The sequence below is a fragment of the Cryptomeria japonica genome, chromosome 4 (assembly GCF_030272615.1).
Source record: "Cryptomeria japonica chromosome 4, Sugi_1.0, whole genome shotgun sequence".
NCBI classification, from domain to species: Eukaryota; Viridiplantae; Streptophyta; class Pinopsida; order Cupressales; family Cupressaceae; genus Cryptomeria; species Cryptomeria japonica.
In genome coordinates this window covers 356,251,407-356,272,737 of record NC_081408.1, presented here as the reverse complement: position 1 = coordinate 356,272,737, position 21,331 = coordinate 356,251,407, and the positions used below count along the sequence as shown (strand labels likewise).

Sequence of the window (21,331 nt, the reverse complement as noted above, 5' to 3'; positions counted from 1 at the left end):
AATATGATGCTTTCTTAATGAAATCTATCATTTCAAACCATTCCTTAACAACACAAAAATTGGATGTGTTAAGTATGTTTTGTGTTGTTTTTTTTCTTTGCATTGGTATAATTGTGCACCTATTTTGTGTTTTGTCTGTTGTTCAAGTTTTTTAGAGTTGAAACATTATTCTATGTATTGTAAATTGTTAGATTTGTTAGGAAACCTTTGGCAAGTTCAATGTCAATTTTGGAGTCTCCAAGAACCCCATTGTCATTTTCAGGCCATTTTGAGAAAGGTGATTTCACTAGTAAAACTAGTGCTCATAGGATGGCTAGGGTGATCTAAGAATGGCTAAGGAAATGTGGACTATTAAAAGAGATGACTTAACTCTAAAATGGGCAATCCAAAAACGAGGAATAGTTGTTTATATTTTCCACAAAAAAATACCTCTTGAAGGGTTCTACCTTATGGTCTTCTCTTCCCATTCATCTTCTTGGTTTGTAGTAACGAAATCTTATTGTCATCTTTTTGATGAAATTGTGGCATTTTTATGTGTTTGGCCAATCTTTAATGAGACCTAAGTGATATGTCATATCTCTTTTGAGATTGTTATGCATGGTTTGTTTAAGAAGATGTTGGATGTTATGAATCATGTCTTTGGATGTTTATTTGTAAGCTTAAATGTGCTAGGGCTGTTGAATATTCGGGCAAGTAAGAGGGCAAGTGAATTAGTTGACCACTTAATAATTTCTTGAATTCATTTACACAATCCGTAATAACCAATAGAATTAATTAAGGCAGATATAGCATGAAATCATATACACATAGCAAATCACACAATGAACATCAGACATGACATGGAAAACCCAAGAAGGGAAAAACCACAAAGAATGTTAGTTCTCAATATAAAACACTGGTTAAGGTGATTCTTACAAAAGGTGGCTCACCACCAGAATGCTCACTATAGGAGGGCTCACTGCCCAGAAAAAGGCTCACTACCGAAGAAAGAAAGAAAGGTAATCTACCACTGTTACACACACTACAAAACCAAACTACTTTTGGTGCTTCAACACCAACACACTTCGCACATCATCAATAATCAAATCCTTCATTTTCAATCTCACATATCTTCAATAACAATGCCTTAATTTTTCTATGCTAATACAATCAAATCATCCTCATATATATATTGTCTTTCGGTAAACATAATCTTCTAAGTCTACCAAGATAGAGATCTAAAATAGGTCAACACTAAACATTTTGGTGGTGGGAAGGAATGAGAAGTGGACCACACCACAATACACATCATCGGTCAAATCAACACGTTTTGTCCATAACAAATTTTGGACCCAAATCTGACTCATGCTATACCAATGCCGCTACTCATCCTCAAATTCCGAACATAATCTGGAACCAAAAACCATTGCCCAATACAACAACAAAAAAAAAGAATCGAACCAAGATATATATGTATATAATCGATCAACACTATATCCAATAAACAAAAATATCCAAATCACCATCAACTCAACTAATCCATACTAAGTTCCAACTAGAATACATATTCTGAATCACCTACACCAAAACTATGTGCTGACATTAATGACAACCATTATGTTGACATCAATGACAACCAATCATACACATCAACAACATATTTGCAACAATTTCCCCCTTTGTCATTGATGGCAACATTCATCAACAACAAACACATAACTCTCTGCAACAACATCAGATCATCAACTCATCTCTGCATCTCTGCACATCTCTCCCCCTTTGACAACAATGACAAAAGGGGGCATAACTCCCCCTATGAAACTCACTCCTGCTCCCCCAAAGAGGAAGCACGCAAGTATCAATCCAGATAATGATATACAAGCAATTTACTAGACCAATGCACATTCAAATGTATATCAGTTCAAGTTGGGTAGGGGTAATACCCCTAACTTCTTCCAGAGATACTCAAAAGTATCTTTGCACAATGCCTTTGTGAAGATATCTGCAATCTGCTCTTTTGTAGGTACATACTCAAGCTTTACTTCATTGTCCAACACCTTTTCCCTCAAGAAGTGATACAGAATGGATATATGCTTTGTTTTGGAATGCTATACCAGATTCTTAGAAATGTTTGGTGCACTAGTGTTATCACACATAATTGAGATGGGTTCACTAAACATTACACCAATGTTGTGATTTATCAACATAAAATACAACAATTAAAATTTTACCTGAGTCAGTTTTTAAGTATAAATTACTGTCAAGCGATCTGGATCACTTTTGATAACCTTGTCCAGTCAAATACTTATTTAGCCTTCCATACCAAGCTCTAGGAGCTTGTTTCAATCCATACAAGGCCTTCTTCAATCTACAAACAATGTTCATACCATCTTTCAACTTAAATCATTTCGGTTGTTCAATGTAAACTTCTTTTTTCAGCTCTTCATTCAGAAATGTTGATTTCACATCCATCTGATAGACCTTGTAATTCTTAAAATCTGCAAAAGCAAGAAACATCATGATTGTCTCCATTTGAGCAATCAGGGCATATGTCTCCTCAAAGCCAACTCCTTCAACATGTGTATTGTTGGAATCAAGGAACAATGAGAGGGGGGCGTGAATCAGTGCTCCACAATTTTTAACTTTCTTAAAATGATCACTTAACCACATAGCACATATGAAGAAAGGAAAGATGCACAAACATAAAGCAAATACTCACAACACCACAACACCAAGATTTTTTACGTGGAAATATGGTTAAGGGAAAAACCATGGTGGGAACCTACCCACAATGAGATAATACCCTATTAGGAGTAAGTGAAATATTACAATGAGGAATGCACATGCATTCAGACACACTGTCTAGAGTTCACTGCACAAATACAAGAAGGGCTACAACCCCGAGGAAGGCTCACTGCCTTACAAAAGATTCGAACAACAATCCAGTTTACATGAACTAATGAAATAGCATTTCTCAATGCCTGATTACAATTCCGGTTAAACACATACACTCAAACTTTGCTCTTCACACTTTTGCACTCTTTCACACTTTTTCGCTTTTCTCCTCTACCACTGAAAGATCAAAACAATATTCACACATGTAGATACATCTCTCAAATGAGTATTACATATATTTATACAATTAATCAGCCTATATTTCAAAGTCGGCTAAACCCTCAACACAAACTACAAAATAATAACCTCACATGCTACAACAACACATGCAGACCAAAACAATGTCAACTAAGACATGGTCTGGACCCAAATCAACATCGCAATAATGAAACACCGCCAAGAATTATGCCTCGATCATCCGCAACACGCTACATTTCCATAAATGTTGCATAACATGAAGAACACCACCGGATCAATAAAATGATCAATATCATGCACAAAAATCAATGCAGACCAACAACACGGATAAAACATGATCTAGAAACATCCATAAGCAACGTGAATTGCATCACAAGAACCACAACAATGGATTATTAGAATCATCATCATCTCTCTACCGGAGCTCAAGAACACCAACATAATTGACTGTCAACCTAAAAGATTCACTTGTGAATTTCCAAATCACGAACCATCTGAATTGAGGACACACCAAAACATCCCAAACACATCCCACACCTCCGCAAATAAGGATATAGCAATTTTGAAGCAATACGGAGCACAAACCAGAATACCGAATAACACGAACAACTGAATAACAACCATAATATCGGATCACACAACTTGATCAAAACATCATGTGGATCACTAAAACTTATGTTGAATCAACTAGAGATACTTGTCTCAAAACCCATTAAACCACAACAACTCATTTGCAACACACTGACCAAACCAATTCACTTAATCTGACTGCAACACTGGAATACATAAAAGAATATGTGGACATCAATGACAAAACATCATTCCAACAAACTTCTCAACAATATCCAACATGTATAACCTTTGCAAACCAACCTTGTTTAATTTCTCACAACTTTTCCATCTTCATCTAACTTGTTTTGGAATACCCATTTTGTTTCAATCACATTTTTATTTACTGGTCTGTGAACTAATTTCCATGTCTAATTCTTCTCAATCTGATCCAGCTCTTCTCTCATTTCTTTTATCCAATCTTGATCATTGCATGCTTCTTCTACTGTTTTTGATTCAGTCTCTAATAGTAAACATAAAAGAACTTGTTCTTGAGCTGCTTTGCTTCTTGTGATGATTCCTTTGTTTTTATCTCCGATAATCTGATATGTTGAATGATTCTTTTGTACATATCTCAAGGTTTTAGATATAAATATCGAAGCTTTTTGAGCTTCCTTTTCTTCTTCTCTATCTTTCTCTTCCCTTTTTCTATCATCTAGTTCATCAAACTCATCCTGCCAATTTATGAGAACATTTAGCAATGTCTTCATCAACCTTCACATTTGCACTTTCAACAATCTTGTTCAACCTTTTATTATAACGTCGATATGCCATGCTTCTTGTAGAATATCCTAAGAATATGCCTTCATCTGCTTTGCAGTCAAATTTTCCAAGATTATCTTCATCTCTTTGGATATAACACTTGCTTATAAATACCTTGAAATATTTCATCGTTAGAGTTCTACCATGCCATAACTCATATGATGTCTTTCCATGTCTTTTCTGGTATAGAATTTTGTTAAGAGTGTAGACTGCAGTATGAATTGCTTCCTTCCAATAGACTTCCAGGAGATTAGCTCCTTTGATCATTGTTTTGGCTGCCTCTTGAATAGTTATATTCATCCTTTCCACTACACTGTTTTGTTGTGGTGTCCTAAGGACAAACAACTATCTTCTAATACCATGTTTTTCATAAAAATTGTTAGACTCGTCAGAAGTAAATTCTCCTCCTCTATCAAACCTCAAACACTTAATTTTTCTATCAACTTCATTTTCTACTTTAGCCTTGAATATCTTGAATTTTAATGTTTCTGATTTCCCCATGACATTCTAGAATAATTATCAATCAACAACATGAAATACTTCTCACCTTGCTCTTTATTCTAGTAGGACCGCATAGGTCTATGTGCACTAAATCCAACAATCTGATGGATGAATGCTCCTTTCCTTTGTAATTTCCTTTCGTCTGTTTTCCAACTTGACATTCTCTACAAATGTTGTTATCGGGTTTGGTCAATCTTGGCAAATCTCTCACTGCACTTGATGAGCTAATCTTCACCAAGTTGTCAAAGTTGATATGGCAGATCCTCCGATGCCAGAGCCAACTATCATTGATATGAGATAACAAACAATGCCTTGTAACTCCTAGCAGATACATATTTCCACTAGTCCTCTTTCCGGTTACAATAATAATTTCGGATCCTTTTCGGATCTCACAACCATCATCCTGAAAAACAACATTATAACCATTTTCGCACATTTGTCCAACACTCAAAAAATTATGATGCAAACCCTTCACATAGTTAACAATGTCAGTATTATGTTTTCCATAAAGAAAAATAGAACCAATTCCCACAATCTATGTTGTCTGATCAGCTCTGAACCTAAAAGAACTTCCATCATACTTTTCAAGTTTTACAAATTTACTTTTATCACCAGTCATATGATTTGAACATTCACTATCAATTAGTCATTCATTTCTATCTCTTCAACATGTAAAGTAGTAGCAACAGTCTTAGGAATATCAATTTTATGTACATCTCTTTCTACCAAAAACAAACAATCACCATCCTCACAATCTAATTCATCATCTGAAATGCCAACATCATCTTTGACATAATAAGCTCTCTTATTAAACTTTCCTTTACCTTCTCTAGATTTTTGTCTTGAACCTTTCTTCGGACACCTAGTAGCAATATGACCAATCTTTCTACATCTAAGCATTTAAGAGGTAACATACCTTTGTATTTGTTGGTGTCTTTCTTCAATTTCCTCACAAAGTTTGCTTCCATTTCATCTGAACTTTCATCTTCTGGATCTTCTTTAAAGGCTTTAAAGGCAAACTTAGATTTAGCTTTGTCTTTTCCAAACTTCCTTATCTCAAATGTAGATAATGTACCATACAACTCTTCTCTAGTAAACTTCTTCGAATCATAGGTTTCTTCAATAGAAGAGATCTTATCACTATAGCTTTCCGGTAGGGACATCAGAATCTTCTCAATTATATCTTCATCTATTAAGGTGCCGCCAAGTTCTCTAATTTCATTTACTGCATTGTCAACTTTCTGAAAATAGCTTGTTATATCTTCTCCTTCTTCCATTTTCAAATTCTCATACTGCGCTTAGCTGTTAGCTTCTTTGATAATTTTACTTTGTCGTTCCTTTCATAGATATCTCTCAACTTTTTCCAAACTTCATAAGCAGTATTCAATGAAATAATCTTTGTCAATCTAGTCTTTGATAAGCACTACAGATAGCATACCTTGCCTTTTCATTCTCTTCATAAGCTTGAAACTAATCTAGAGTGGTAAGACCATTTGCTAGTTGAACATACTTAGTTTCCACCAAAGTTTTAAAACTCGAACTCGCCATGGACTTGGCAAACCAAAAATTTGGACTCAGACTCGGATTTGTGAAAGACTCGGCAAGGACTCGACAAAAAAAAAAACCCGTAGTTTTAGGAAAAAACATAAAGAAATTAATGCATTTAGAGAACATAAGAGCCATAATTGAAACATTACACATGTCATATGATCTACAAACGTGCAATATTTGAAATTTCATCATTCATACTCATAGTTTCAAACTTTCAACTCTAAAATGTATAATACCAAGATTTCTTCAATGCTATTTATGTTGTTATATGGAGCCTAATCAGTCTCGGAGGTTAAATTTTCCCTACTTCCATCAGCGCAATTTCCCCCCATATTTTTCGACGGGGGTTTGGGGGCAGCGCCCCCAAGTTGGGGTCGGGTGTTATTTTTCTTTTATTTTTCACTCCCTCAGTTATGCCAAATGAAGGCAAAAAAAACTAAAAAAAACTCACTTTTAAAGCTTGCAAGACATTTTTTCTGGGTCGCGCGAGTCCATCTGAAAGACTCGCGAGTCCGTACAAAAGACTCGCGTGAGTCCTTGCAAAAGACTCACGAGTATTTCAGATGGACTCGCCAGGACTCGACTCGTGGCTCCCATGGACCCGCGAGTCCGTGGCGAGTCCACGAGTCTTCAAACTAAGGTTTCCACTGCTTTCCAAGTGTTGTAGCCCAAGAAGATCAGGTAACCTCTCATCTTTGCTTTCCAAAAACTATAGTTGGATCCTTCAAAGATAGAAATAGTCAATTTATGTGCCATCGAATCAGGATCTACCTCAAAGGGTTAAGCTCTTTTCCAAGGAACCAAAGCTCTAATACCATTTTTTTGAATATCCGAGCAACTAAGAGGGGGGTGAATCAGTTGACAACTTGATAATTTCTTCAATTCATTTACACAATCCAAAATAACCAATAGAATTAATTAAGGCAAATATAGCATGAAAACATATACACACAACACATCACACAATGAATACCAGATATGATGTGAAAAACCCAAGGAGGGAAAAACCATGGAGAATGTTAGTTCTCAATATTAAACATCGGTTAAGGTGATTTTTACAAAAGGTGGCTTACTAGCAGAATGCTCATTGCAGGAGGGCTCATTGCCCAAAAATAGGCTCACTGTCGAAGAAAGAAAGAAAGAAAAGTAATCCACCACTGTAACACACTACAAAACCGGATTGCTTTTGGTGCTTCAACACCAACACACTTCGCACATCATCAATAATCAAATCCTTCTTTTTCAATCTCGTATATCTTCAATAACAATGCCACACTTTTTTCATGTTAATATAATCAGATCATCCTCATATATATATATTGTCTTCTGGGAAACATAATCTTCTAAATCGGCCAAGACAGAGATCTAAAATAGGTCAACACTAAGCATTCCAGTGGTGGGAAGAAATGAGAAGTGGACTACACCACAATACACATCATCGGTCAAATCAACACATTACGTCCATTACAAATTCCGGACCCAAATCATGACTCACACAGTACACCAACGCCACCACTCATCCTCGAATTTCGAACTTAATTCAAACCCCAAAACCATTGCCCAATACAACAAAAAAATAAGAATCAAACCAAGATATATATGAATACAATTGATCAACACCATATCCGATAAACAGAAATATCAAGATCACCATCAACTCAACTAATCCATACTAAGTTCCAACTAGAATACATATCTGGATCACCAAAACCAAAACCAAAACCATGTGCTGACATTAATGACAAATGTTACGTTGACATCAATGACAACCAATCATGCACATCAACAACATATTTGCAACAAGGGGTGTTTTATAGCTTGTACACTTTAGTCATTTCTATCCTAATCCCTTACTTGTGCTAATGACGGTAGTTGAGCATTCTATTGTTAGTTGTAAGAAGACTCATCTCCTTTATTCTTCCCCATGCCAACAATATTATCCCATGATAATTGTGTAAGTCTTATGCTAATGTAATCTTGTTTAATTTTGTTGATGTTGTGTTATTATGAACTTGGTAATGATGTCATGTGCTTTGGTCATGAAGTTCAGTTTTGACAACATTGTGTGCACAAGCATGATATTCTGTCACATATTTGTTAATCAATATGTTTTATTTGCTAATGTTAGAATGCAAAAATTAGAATATTACATAAATCATTGATCAAATCCAACAAATCTTTAAAATTCAAACCTCTTGAATCAGAAAGGTGATCAAATCTTGACTGACTTCTTGCTTTCATCAACAGCCTAGCAAAATTATCTTCTACACGTAATTCGTCCTCTAAACTTGAAGCATCTTCAATGCAATAAATATATTATTTGATAAACCAAAACAAATCAACCACAGATTAAACAATTAATTATCAAAGTGGTATACAACAAATGCTACAAACTGCCCATCTATATGCATGTGTGGGCTGCTCTGGCCGTTATAATTTACTTCCAAAATCAAGAAGGAAATTGTTCATGACAAAAATAAAGAGAGAGAACTGGAACAACGCTTTGATTAAATATAACTCTGCTTTTTATATAATTCAATACATGAAGACAATGATTTTGATCAGGGGTAATCTCGAACTAAAGTAACAACTTTTACACTTATCTAGTATCAAAAAAAAACTTCTCTTCATAGTTATATAATTCAATTTTGATGTCATGATGTCATAAGAACAATATTTTACAATGTTGTTGAATTGATTTTCAAAGTTTTTTTTATTATATTAAGTATGAACTTTCACATACTTACACATGATACAAATTTTCTTATTAGAAAACTGCATATAAATAAATTTATTTACATAAATTAAAACAAATCACAATAACAAATTAAAAATAGAAATCTGCAATCTCTGTTAAACTTTTCCATCTTTTCCTTCACACACATCACAAAGAGTATATCCTGAACCCTCGCAATAAGGGCATTTGGCTTCTTCTATCCATTCCAAGAACTGCAACACATGATTCATATATACAATCAATCTCAAGGAATAGACATGACTTTTGCAATACAGAAGAGAAATAGTAAAACATGGTAAAGCATAATATTATTATCAATAAATGTCTAACCTGCTCTTCGACATTCGGTTCGCCAGTACCTTCACATTCTGGAGAGAAACATGAGTAGAACTTGTGAGTTGAGAGCATCATTTCATTTACTAAAATAACTTTGTGAAAGGGAAATGGTATGTTACCTGTACACAGCATTTTGCCTTCCCCTCGACAACTAATACACCTTGCACTCGTCTGAACTTTGGTGCCACCACCGTTTTGTTTGCTTTTAAGCCTTTGAGGTTCTTCCCACCTGTTTTCTCCCAGGAGATATACTCGTTTTTCAGATATTTCAACTCCTTCTGTCTTACTTACTATGGCCTGTTCGATCTTTGCAATTGGTTTTTGAACAGATCCATTTATCTTTTCCTGTGCCATCTTCAACTGAACAACACTTTACGAGACATATTGGAACTGAGATGAATTGACTAATTGTTATGAAAGCATGAAAATATTTTACATCTTTCTTCCGAGACATCTTGAATTAGATATTTCTCCTTTCTTCATGACTAGCAACTCTGGTTTCAATTAAACTAGACATGTTCAGGGAGAGTGACACATAATAAGATTCAGTGAAGCCAAAAAAACACAAAGTTCCTTTTTTTGTAAGTTGCCATATAGAATTCAAGACTTCCTGTCTATCTTCTCTACTACCCATGATAACCTTTCACTTCTTAAGCAGGAGACCTTTAAGTGGAATTAATAGTAAGCAGAGAGTTTTGAATTTCTTTTTAATGGATGGACGATGTTGATGAGAAAAGACAGTCTAGGAGCACTGATGCTTGAGCACAAATCTAATGAATTGATACTTGAGAACTTCAAAGGGCATTGAGCTTCAAGTGTACAAGTTTTATTTTCATAGTAATATGTGTGGTAGAATTAATCAATTGGGTACTCTGATCTTATAATTCCATAAACTGAACAAAATTGTAAGAACAACGAAGGAAAGACAAGCTTACCTTCCCTGGCAATGGAAGAGAAACACCATTAGTCAATTCTTCCTCTAACTCAGTATCCAGCATTCCATCCCCTAGCAATTTTGCCAAGAGTTCTGCCGTCATTGTTCCATCCTCTACGATACCTAGGGTTGCCTGTTGAAACATATACAATGGATTTCAATTCCAAGGCCTGAACTACATAAGTAAGAATTGACTAAAACTTGCTTATTTTTCTGCTTGATTATATAGCCATCCTATCATTATTGCTAAGTTCAAAGTGAATCCTACCCATCAAAAGTGTTTCCTTTGAATTAAAATTATCCCTTCCCCTCAAGAATAAAACAAAATCCCAATGATAAGACTAAACTAATTTACTGATTCTGTGGCTGTCCACACTGAACCAAGCACTCTCACAAGTTCATTACAAGTGGAAATAATCCCATAATGATTGGTTAAAGATTAGGATTGTATCCTCAGCTTGGGGGATACAATGTTTGCAGGTAAAATTGGAGAATCCAATAAACGTCCAGTCACACATGTTGAAATCATTAACACAAACTAAAAGCAGCACAACTATGCCATTTGTTGCATATTTAAAGGCAATAATAAGTGTAGAGATTGCAGCAGTTTAAAAGACATACGAATAGAACTTATGTATTATTTATTTCAAGAAGATTGCATAATTTCATAGCCTCTAATAAAAAAATTGTACAAATTTGGTTTTAAGCATTCAACTATCTAATGCTAACTGAGACTCCAACGATTGCCAGCATATTAATAACACGTGATTTATTCCAACACTCCTCTTTAATAAATAAATTCTCTAAGATATCCTTCAAATAATAGATACTTATATAGACTAACAATAAAAGTACAAATTTAAATCTTCTTCATCAAATTTTTCTCTCCACTATTCTAAAATCCACAGGCTGTTAAATTCCAAAGGCATGAAGGCATAATTTTCCTCTACCTCTTTCACATAAAACCATAATTTCCAAATTCCCACTCTGTTAAATTTCCAAGTTTCCAAATCATGTTCTCAAACTCCCGAATTCTTAATCTCTCTTATCATTAGAAAGCAATACATATTGAGTTATACCTTCACAGATTCCCCCTGGCCTTGGAGATTCATCTTCTTCATAATTAGCTCTCTATCCAACTTTACAACAAAATCTATCTTACAAGGATCAGGCCTAGATGATCTCACCTTTCTAAAATCCTTTTTTCTAGTGACAAATACAAAAAATACACAAATAGAAATAGAATCTATGTTATATATTCAATTGAAGAAGATTAACTGATTTTATAATCTCTGAATTTTTTTTTTTTTACGACCCTAATTTTAAATGAAAACATTTAATTGTTAAACTAAAACTAACACTTACCTATCTAAATACTCGCTAAGACGGCACTTAACTATCTAATAGTAACTGAAATTCTATTATCATCTCTTTAAAAGACTGCCAGCATGCTAACAACACATGATTTATTCATTTATGCCAACGGTGTGAAACAAAAATGGTGTTATCCATCCTAGGAGTAGGAGGAGAGTAATTATTGGAAATAGGTGCAAATGAATAGTTATAAATGAGCACTTACTTGCCACGACTTAACAGCTCTTTGAGTGCCTCCATCAAAGCTGGAATAGTCCATATCATCCTCTCCCGAATAGAAACCCAACCTTTGTAATGCTTCCTGTCAGTCTCAAACCCAAATCACAAATAAGATTTTCCCTCTTTAACATGAATGCGAATGTGAATAGGAATATGAATGTCACCTGCATCTCTTTCACAGCTTCTCCTCGGGAGCCCAATTTAAGGGTGTTTCTCTTCTTGTTTTTGTTGATGTTGATGTTGCTGCTGTTGTAGCTAAGGCTAGTGGTGGTGATGGTGGAGGAGGGAGAGGAAATTTGATCTTGTAAATCGGAGAGGGAAGAAATTTTCGCTTGTAAATCGGATAAGGAGGAAATTTGATCTTGTAAATCAGAGCGGGAAGAAATTTGCGCTTGTAAATCAGATGAGGAGGAAATTTGATCTTGCAAATCCACCCCACTTGCATTAAAGTGTGGGGATGTGGGAGGAAAATGTTGTAGTAGTTGTAGTTGTCGGGTGAGAGAGGAGATTTGAGATTGAAGAGCATGCACCTGAGCACGCAAGCGAGCTTCTTCTCTGAGCCACCTTGCTTCCTCTCTCAACCAGCGCTGCTCTTCTCGCACCCAACGCTCCTCCTCTCTTTTCCACAATTCAGACTGAGACTCTGCACACACCACGCCCCTAATCTTAGATTTATAAGTGGGAAAAGCCCTCCTCCTCTTTCTGACTTGCAGTTGATGTCGGTGAAACGCGGGAGCTAATGCAGGGAACTGAAATCCACAAAGTGCAGCCGAGGATGCCATGTCAATGCCAATCAGACTCCCACCACTCACCTCCCTATCACCCCAACGTAGCGCCATTTACCACTTAGTGAAAAATAAATGTCCGTAGAAATGGAATTTACTATACCAAGGGCATAAAATCTCTTCTACATAAGTACAGGCGAGGGGAGGGGGCTATAGTGGAGCCAGTTAATCGCGTAGATTCATGTGGAGTGAAAAACTAATCTCTTAAGATGTCCACGGAAATGGATTTTATTATACTAAAGACAAAAAAATCTTTTTTACATAGATCGAGGTGAGGGGAGGGATCTATCTTGTAGGTGAAGGTGGAGTCATGAAAAAAAAAAAAAAAAAAATTATCACTATTTTTATTGTTCAACTATTATGTCATTGAATAAATGAATGAAAGATTTTAATAATGTCTATGAGGTCAAAGCCGTCTAAAGGACCTCATAATAGCATACACCCCCTCAAAAAAAGGGGGTACCAAACCATTAAAGACTTTGAAAACATTTCTTTAGATCAGCCCTTCAATAGTGAATTTTGATTAGCAAGTTTGTTGTTTTGTCTAGCTTTGCTTCCTCAAACAAATTGTTTAAATTATTTGCTTTTAAAATTTCCTCATATTTGTTGCAGATGTCACTGTAAGTGAGGCACTCCATGACAAAGTGTTGCTCTGTCTCCACCACACCTGTGTTGCAAAATTGGCATATTCTATTTTCCCATTCTTCCAAAGGTATCATCCATCTATTTGTTTCACACCTCAAGTGATGAGAACTAGTTTCATTTGAGCTATTAGCATTTTTTCTTTCTGTTTAATATTTGCTAGACTATGTAGGGTTTTCTTCATGGTCTCTTGTTGAGTTGATTTCTTTGATATAATAGACCTTTTTACATCCATTTTGTGTTAACCATAAGCTAATTCTTAATTTCTCCCTCAATTTTTTTTATTTCCTCGTTGGTATCTCGACATTCCTTGATATTAAGGTCACATTTCTTCATCCATTTTAATCAACAGCTTTGTTGTTTTGTCTAGCTTTGTCTAGCATGGCAAGAAAGCATAGTGCCACCAATCTCGACCACTTTTTAGCATTTAATGTGCAACACCTGTTCTTTCTCTCTCAGCCAATCCCATTAACTTTGTGTCCCTACCCATTTACTTGTATTCCTAGGTGCCAACTTTCCAAGCTTTTGAGTATTCAATGCTTTAGAACCTCATTTCTCTCTCTCATCGACACCCCACTACTAAGATATTTCTCAATTGTTTGATACAATAAGCACCAAAACATGTTCGACTCTGCTTAGTATTCACTAAGTCTTCCACAAAAGAAATGGTCAATAATGTTGGGTTCTTGCTCGTTGTTCCTCTTTAATGACATTGCAATAGCTAAGGTAAGCATGGACCAATGGAATGGTCACAAATGCTTCTTAATATACATCTGTGCTTCTCTATTTTCGAGTTCACATGGTTGTATGCTTCTTGGTTTCTATATTTGTAGGTTTCCCAAAATAATAGAATGGTCATCAATGTTGCATCGTTGATCAATTCTCTTCCACAACCTCGTCGAGCAATGTTTGACCTAGGTGTGGATTTTTATCCACACCAAGGAAATGAATCATGACAAAATTGCTCTTTGTGCTTCTTTCATTAATGGTTTTTTGGTTTTTTGTTCATCTAGGCTTTGTATTCACTAAGTTGAAGCTTCTCTAGTTTCTTGGGTGCTTCTTTCAATGATTTTTTCTAGTTTTAGTTTTCTTTTGCATTCTATAATTTCAAGTTGAATGTGTGAGGGTTTTTGTTTCTCTAACTTTGTACAAAAAACATTTGAAAGATTGCAAACTTCAAAGGTGTTTATGAACACGAGTGTATTTTTTGTTTTGTAACACATTCATTCTTTATAAAAATTATAATCTTATGTTAAAGTATGATTTGCCCAATTTAAGCTATAAATATAAGTTTTACAATTCTTTGAATCAATTATGTAAATGGGTTATTAATAGTTTCATTGTTGTCGATAATACTGTCAAGTTGGTTCACCGTTCATTACAATCTATGGACATTATTGTGGTTAATAATATTTAAGATTCTTCGTTAAACTCTTAATAGGTTTATGGTTTGTTTGCATTTATTCATAGCAGCATTAATAGGGGTTATGTGTTGTTCATTTGTTTATTTTACTCTCCATTATAACTAATATGTCATATATACTTCGAAATGGTTTTTGTAAAGGTCTCAAGAATAATGTTAGAGGACCTATGAATCCTAAGTAGAGAAGTTTTCCATTTAATGACTATTAATAACAATATTAATGATAATTTATAACAAATTATAAATGTTAGCTAGATAAATAAACAATATAAACATCAATAATGCTATTAAAAGCTTTAAGGTTAGTTATTGGGAAATTTCTTGTAAGGAATAAAAGAGTTTGTATGCAAATCAATGGGTTTCTAAATTAATATACGTAATCATCTCAAATGTTGAAGATGGTTGAATGATTAATGTATGTGAGCATTTGAGTCTTACTAAGAAGCTTTCATAGTAAATTATGCATATTTAACTATTTATTTTCTACAACATAGTGTTGCAAATTAGTTCATGTCTTAGTAAATTAAAATATTAATGATTTTTTAAAATAATAAATGCTAGTTAATTAAATCAATAATACAATTTTTAGTAATGTAACTTAGAAGCTTGCACAGAGTCCTTCCTCATAACAAGAGTGGGTAGTGTAGACTACATGTAGAAATCTCTAGGGATTGCTTTCATTTAAGGTTTTCCTTTTCTACATTTATGATTTCATTTAGGGTTTCCCTTTTCTATTCACCCTCTCTTTATCTCATTTGTTGTTTTACTTTTAATATTGATACATATTTACACTAGAAGATGCAATATTATTAGAATCTTCACTTTGGTGTGCCACTCTTGAACCTCATTCTTTCAAGGTTCTCCAAAGAGCTAGTTCACGTAAATGGTAGTTCTAGAAGCTTTTACATGTCCAAAAAAATTCAGTTCTTAAATCCATGTTAAAGAACATTATGAAATGTTAGAAGGCGTGTTGAGTAAAATCCAATATTGCATTCAAAAACCTTTGTTGTTTTACTTATTGCTTGGTGTTGTGTTATACTCACATACATCAATGACAATTGAGATTGTTGTGTGGTATGGTGTTGATTTTTAAGGGCCATTGGAGATCCTCAAGTTGTAATGTAATTAATTTATAATTTTTATACTAATTTGTCATGCAAAGAATGTGCTCATAGCATTTTAGAAGGTTGTCCCTGGCTAGATAATATATTTTGATTTGAGTACTTACTCATTTAGTTCACATTCTTTTGATTCTATATGCAAGTATCTCAACTTTAAATAAATTAGTTTCTCTTGTGAAATGATTATATATACTATATTTGATGTTTTATATATTGTCAAATCTCACCTTTATAAATTCAAGGCTCTTGCTATGGCCATACTATCCATGGAAATGCATCACACCACCACCAACTCATGAATTCATACTTTTGGTAGCCTTAATCAAAGGCATAGTAGAATGGTGCTTGTACATATAGAGAAATATGATGTTATTTTTTTCCAATAGGTCTATAGTGCCTACTCTTTGTTATGATTATTAAATCAATGTTATCTATTTTTTAATTTTCAAGAAAGCAATTTATAAAGTATGTAGAATTATTATGTTTCCAGGAATAATATCTACAATAGTTTTCTATCAATAAACATTATTGTTCGTAGTAGCATTCTGGTTTGCATTATGTTTTGTTGTTTTTTTAATAGATTTGATCTTTTTATTATTTTTCCTACATGATGTAAGGCTAGAAATTGAATAGTATGAATTCTCAATAGACCAACTACTAAACCCTAGGATTCATACACTATTCTAATCCAAACAATAAAACTTGTAAGAAAAATGCATGAAATAATGAAATAAGCAAAAGTGTATACCTTCACACATTCATCTTGATTATCTCTATTGCTCTTTGTAGCTTTCCTCAAATTTGGTGATATGTTTCTCTCAGATTCGCATAAAGAATTATTCACATGATCATGTGATATCTCAAAGATTGTGGTTAACATGAATGATGAAAGAAGGTTGATTATATGGATTGTTCCTAATATCGATCAATGGTGGAGAGAATCATGAGATAGATCTAAAGATAAGTAGATGAGAAACAATGAGATGAATTGATTGAGAGAATCATGGAGTTAATTGATTGCATGATTTTAGTAATTTGAATTGATTGATCAGAGAAATTTGAGTGGTACTTAAGTGATGAAGATGGAGATATTAGTAATAAAAAATATTTAATCATGTGCATGAGAAATAAAATTGTAGGCATCTAAAAATGGTTAACATTTGCGGTGTCATACTTTAACATGTATGTGTTACCTTCTCTTAGGGTTTTCATATTTACTAGCATTTCCTATATGTGCATTTTGTTGGCAATTGACACTCATCGGATTCATTTTGTTGTCATTGATGGCAACAAGATCAGATGGAAGTCATATACTGGCATTAGGAGGCATTTACCAACAGACACCGACATTGGAGTATCTAGGGTTACACAGGCACCGACACCAACACCGACATTCAGTACTTTAGGGAAGTCGACATCAAGGAAGATTTATTTAGAAAATCATTTTTTAGTTATTGTATAAAGTCGACATTGTATATCTTTTGAAATATATTGTAAGCTGGCATAAGGAATATTGTTTGTATGGGTATATAGGTCAGTATATTAGGTCATTATGATATATATCGATATTTTATGTGAGGATAGAACTTGTGGATGAGGATTGTGGAATGTGAAGATCATTTGTCTGTGAATGTTGTATCATGCAATGATCTATAGATGTTTTGTAATACATTCTTGGAGGGAAGGTGATACCGGTAGCAGTGTTGAGGGTTTATGAACTAGTACAGAGCAGAGCTATAACCGGAACTCTATTTGGCATAGAAGATGCATTTTGTGAGTTCATTTTCATTGTTTTACTTCAACAGAAGCTTGTAGTTAGTGAGACTCTTTTGTGATGAGAAGTGTGCTCTAGGCAGTGTGCCTTCCTACACGTGCAAGCCCCCATTATATGTAATATCTTTCATATGGGCAGTGAACTAATATTGTGGGTCACAAATTCCACTGTGGTTTTTCCTCTTTGAGGTTTTCCACGTACAAATTATGTGTGTTATGGTGTTCATTCATGTGGATGGTTTATTTGCTTCAAGTTATATGTTTATTTGTTTACCGGTTTATATGTGTATGGTATAAAAGGATAAAATCTTATTTTACCGGTAGAACACTAATTCACCCCCCCTCCCAGTGTTCTTGGATCCCAACAATTGGTATCAGAGCCTGGTACCTCGGAAGAAGTTTAACAACTTGAGAAAGATCCTGAAACCAGAATCTTTAGGCATGGCTATGGAGAAGAAACTTGAGATGGCTCTTGAGGATTATGATGTTGAAAGGATGAAGAACTTGAAACTGCAAAATGAACTGAATTCTGCAAATGAATTCATTCTTGTCCTGCAAGAAATGTTATCATCAGCTCAAGCTAGAAGGAAGGAACTTTTGCAAAAACAAGATGATGATAATGCTCTCAAGGAACAATGCTAGAAACTAAGTTAAGCAAACATGCTCATGCAAGATCTGACTATGAGGATGTCTAAGGATATTGAGAACAGAAAGAAGAAAGAAGAAAATCTTGTTGTATCTCTAAAGAACAAATATGAGGAATGTGATAGATTGCCTCATGAGAATGATATGTTGAAAACTAGTTTGGTGCAATCCCAGAATAATGAACAAGAACTTGAAAGACAAGTAATAACTTTGAGAGATGATCTGACTACTACAAGTGAGTACAAAGAAAAGTTTAGGATCAGTGTTGCACAATTGGATGACTTGTTGAAAGAACAGAGGCATAGTGATGATTTTAGAGGACTTGGATTTGTACAAGGTGAAAGCTTCGGTACTACAGATCAGACAACCGGTGTGCAGAACTCATCAGAACAAAGGAAATCGGTAAGGCAATCTAATGCTTATAAATTCAATGGTAGATGTTTTGTTTGCAATAATATGGCTAAACAATGTAGAAATAGAGCAAATCAAAACTACAATTTTGTTGTTGGTCAATGCACAAATTGCAAGAAGTATGGTCATAAGTCAGAAGATTGCATAATGAATGTTAAATGTCATGCATGTGGAAAGTTTGGACATTTTGCTAATCATTTTAGGTCAAGAAATGACACCGGATATGTCCAAGTAATATAAAAGAACAATGTTACATGTTATGCATGCAATAAAATAGGTCATATTGCTAAGTACTGCAGAGGCAAGACTCAACCAGTTAGCAATGACAAAGATAATGAGAAAGAAAAGAAGAAGGTAGATGAAATACAACAAGATCACACCAAGAGATGGGTTAGAAAATCTGAAGGACCAAGTGGAATTGGATCAACACCGGTAACTCCATTGATAGAACAAAGCATTCCTGCACCGATAGGAAATTCCACCGGTAACTGAGGTATAGGCCTTAGGGGTTGGAAAAATAATTGCAAATCTTGCATATTCCCCTAGAAGAGATTGGAGGAGATCCAGAAGAGATCTGAAGAGTTGAGTTCATCATTGATGAAGTTTCACTTGGCACAAGACTATGAAACCGACATCCGGTAGGGTAGTTCGCGAAGCATTTATGACAGAGAAAGATTAGGGTTTTTTTGCTGATAAAAAGGGTAAGTGGATTCATTTTCACTCACTGAGCATTCAGAGCGAAGAAAAGGCGAATTAAGAGCGAGCAAAGTTATTCTAAAAGGTTTGAAGCAGTTATCTGAGAAGCACTCAATATTCCACCGACGTTCACTTTCAGGTATTCTTTGAAATGGCATCTGGATCTTCAGCTCCTACTTTTATTGCAAATCCAACCGTTGTCAAAGTCAAGGATAGGCCGAGGCCTGTATTCAAGGAGGTTCCCCTGATTGCTAAGAAGGAAGACTCTGCAGGAGCATTTTCTAGGGTTCTTGACGACGTGATGTATGTTGAAGATGTGAGGGCATACATTCACTACACCTTAGAGGATCTAGGCATAAAGGAGATCAAAGGCATGTATCAATCTATGATACTGGGCATCTCTGGAGCCGTCAAGCCGGAATACAAAGCAATTGAGGATCTAGGGTTAACCGGTATTCTGTACATATCGGAATTCAAGGATGAGATCATCAAATACGTTCAGAACAGGGTTCACAATGAGTTTATCTGGCTGGATTGGCCTTACATGATCACTAAGGAGGTTATCTAAGCAGTCACCGACTTACCCAAAGTCGGACAAGAACCTGGCAAGAAAATTTCCAACGATGAGGTTGAGAAACTCATCGGTGCAACTCATGATAGCAGATCAATGAGGACAACACAATCACCGACACTCATGTGAAGTTTGCAAGCATGATAATAGGTTATAAAGTAACTCAAACTAGCCGATTGAATTATGTTGCTAGTTCTTGCATCCATGTTGCATATTAGATGCTGAGGAATGATGCAAAATATGACTTGTGTGAATGGTTGATGAGTGAATTGATGTTAAATCTTGGAAAGATCAAGGGAGTTAAGAAAGGAACTTTTAGATATGGAAATCTCATTGTTTGTCTGATGCTTTACTTCATGAATGAGCTACCTAGTCTAGGAAAGAAGCAATGGGCTCATGACATACTGGTAGGTATGCAGATCAAGGAAGCAATCACCGGTCTTGGTACCGACAGAGATGAGAAACTTTGGAGTTACTTCAAATCATTTCAAGAAAACATGAGGCAGAGGGAGAGTTTATCAAAGAACATTGTGGAGAAGTACTCCACTGATATCTGTTTCATGGTGAAGACCATTGAAACCCTCATGGAGGCAGTTGAACCAAGGACCATATGGGTCACTGAGCTAGGATATGAGGTGGATGATAACACTCTATACATCTATGCAAAAATGTTGCTAGATGCCCCTTTGGATGACAAGACAGAGCATTTTAGCACGGTAGAAGAGAAGGCCTTTGAAGTCAAAACTGGCTTCAACAGGAAGAGAAGGGAGAAGAAAATAGAAAAGATGTCTACATTTGTGCAGAATATCATTCATAGAATAGATACTGAAATGGGTTCTGGATCTAAATCGGCAGGAGAACCGACAATGGCTAGTGCTCCAAAAGTGAAGAAGCTTGAAGCTTACATTTATACTATCACTTTTGATTTTGACCCTAAGGACAATGAACCTCTAGCTTTCAGACGGGTACATAGGAAGAAAATAGACCAGCCACCGATAGAGCATAAGAAGGTGGAGCCAAGGAGGAGACTTGTAAGAAAGGCAACTAAACCTACTGCACCCCCGCCTTTGGAAAGGAAGCCTATACAAAAGAGAAAACCAGTTACATCCACTCCGGCAACCCCAAGCAAAAAGAAGAAGAGTGATGGTACTGAGTCTAGTAAGACCAAA

General features: G+C 35.2%; 1 protein-coding gene across 3 annotated transcripts; it reads right to left on the bottom strand.

Annotated features, from left to right (window-relative positions):
- Positions 1–9,184: 9,184 nt before the first annotated feature.
- LOC131063648 (protein disulfide isomerase pTAC5, chloroplastic) lies at positions 9,185–12,989 on the bottom strand. 3 transcript variants are annotated; one of them, XM_057997549.2, is made up of 6 exons: positions 12,260–12,989; positions 12,082–12,177; positions 10,504–10,635; positions 9,688–9,922; positions 9,563–9,600; positions 9,185–9,444 (listed from the first exon to the last, which is right to left on the bottom strand). In XM_057997549.2, the coding sequence occupies exons 1-6, from the start codon at positions 12,932–12,934 to the stop codon at positions 9,349–9,351; spliced, it is 1,272 nt and encodes a 423-aa protein (XP_057853532.2). In that variant the 5' UTR covers positions 12,935–12,989; the 3' UTR covers positions 9,185–9,348. The 3 variants fall into 3 exon arrangements, with proteins under 3 accessions (XP_057853532.2, XP_057853533.2, XP_057853531.2); XM_057997550.2 differs by having other exon boundaries at positions 9,688–9,913; positions 12,260–12,987; XM_057997548.2 differs by having other exon boundaries at positions 9,688–9,928; positions 12,260–12,979.
- Positions 12,990–21,331: the final 8,342 nt, after the last annotated feature.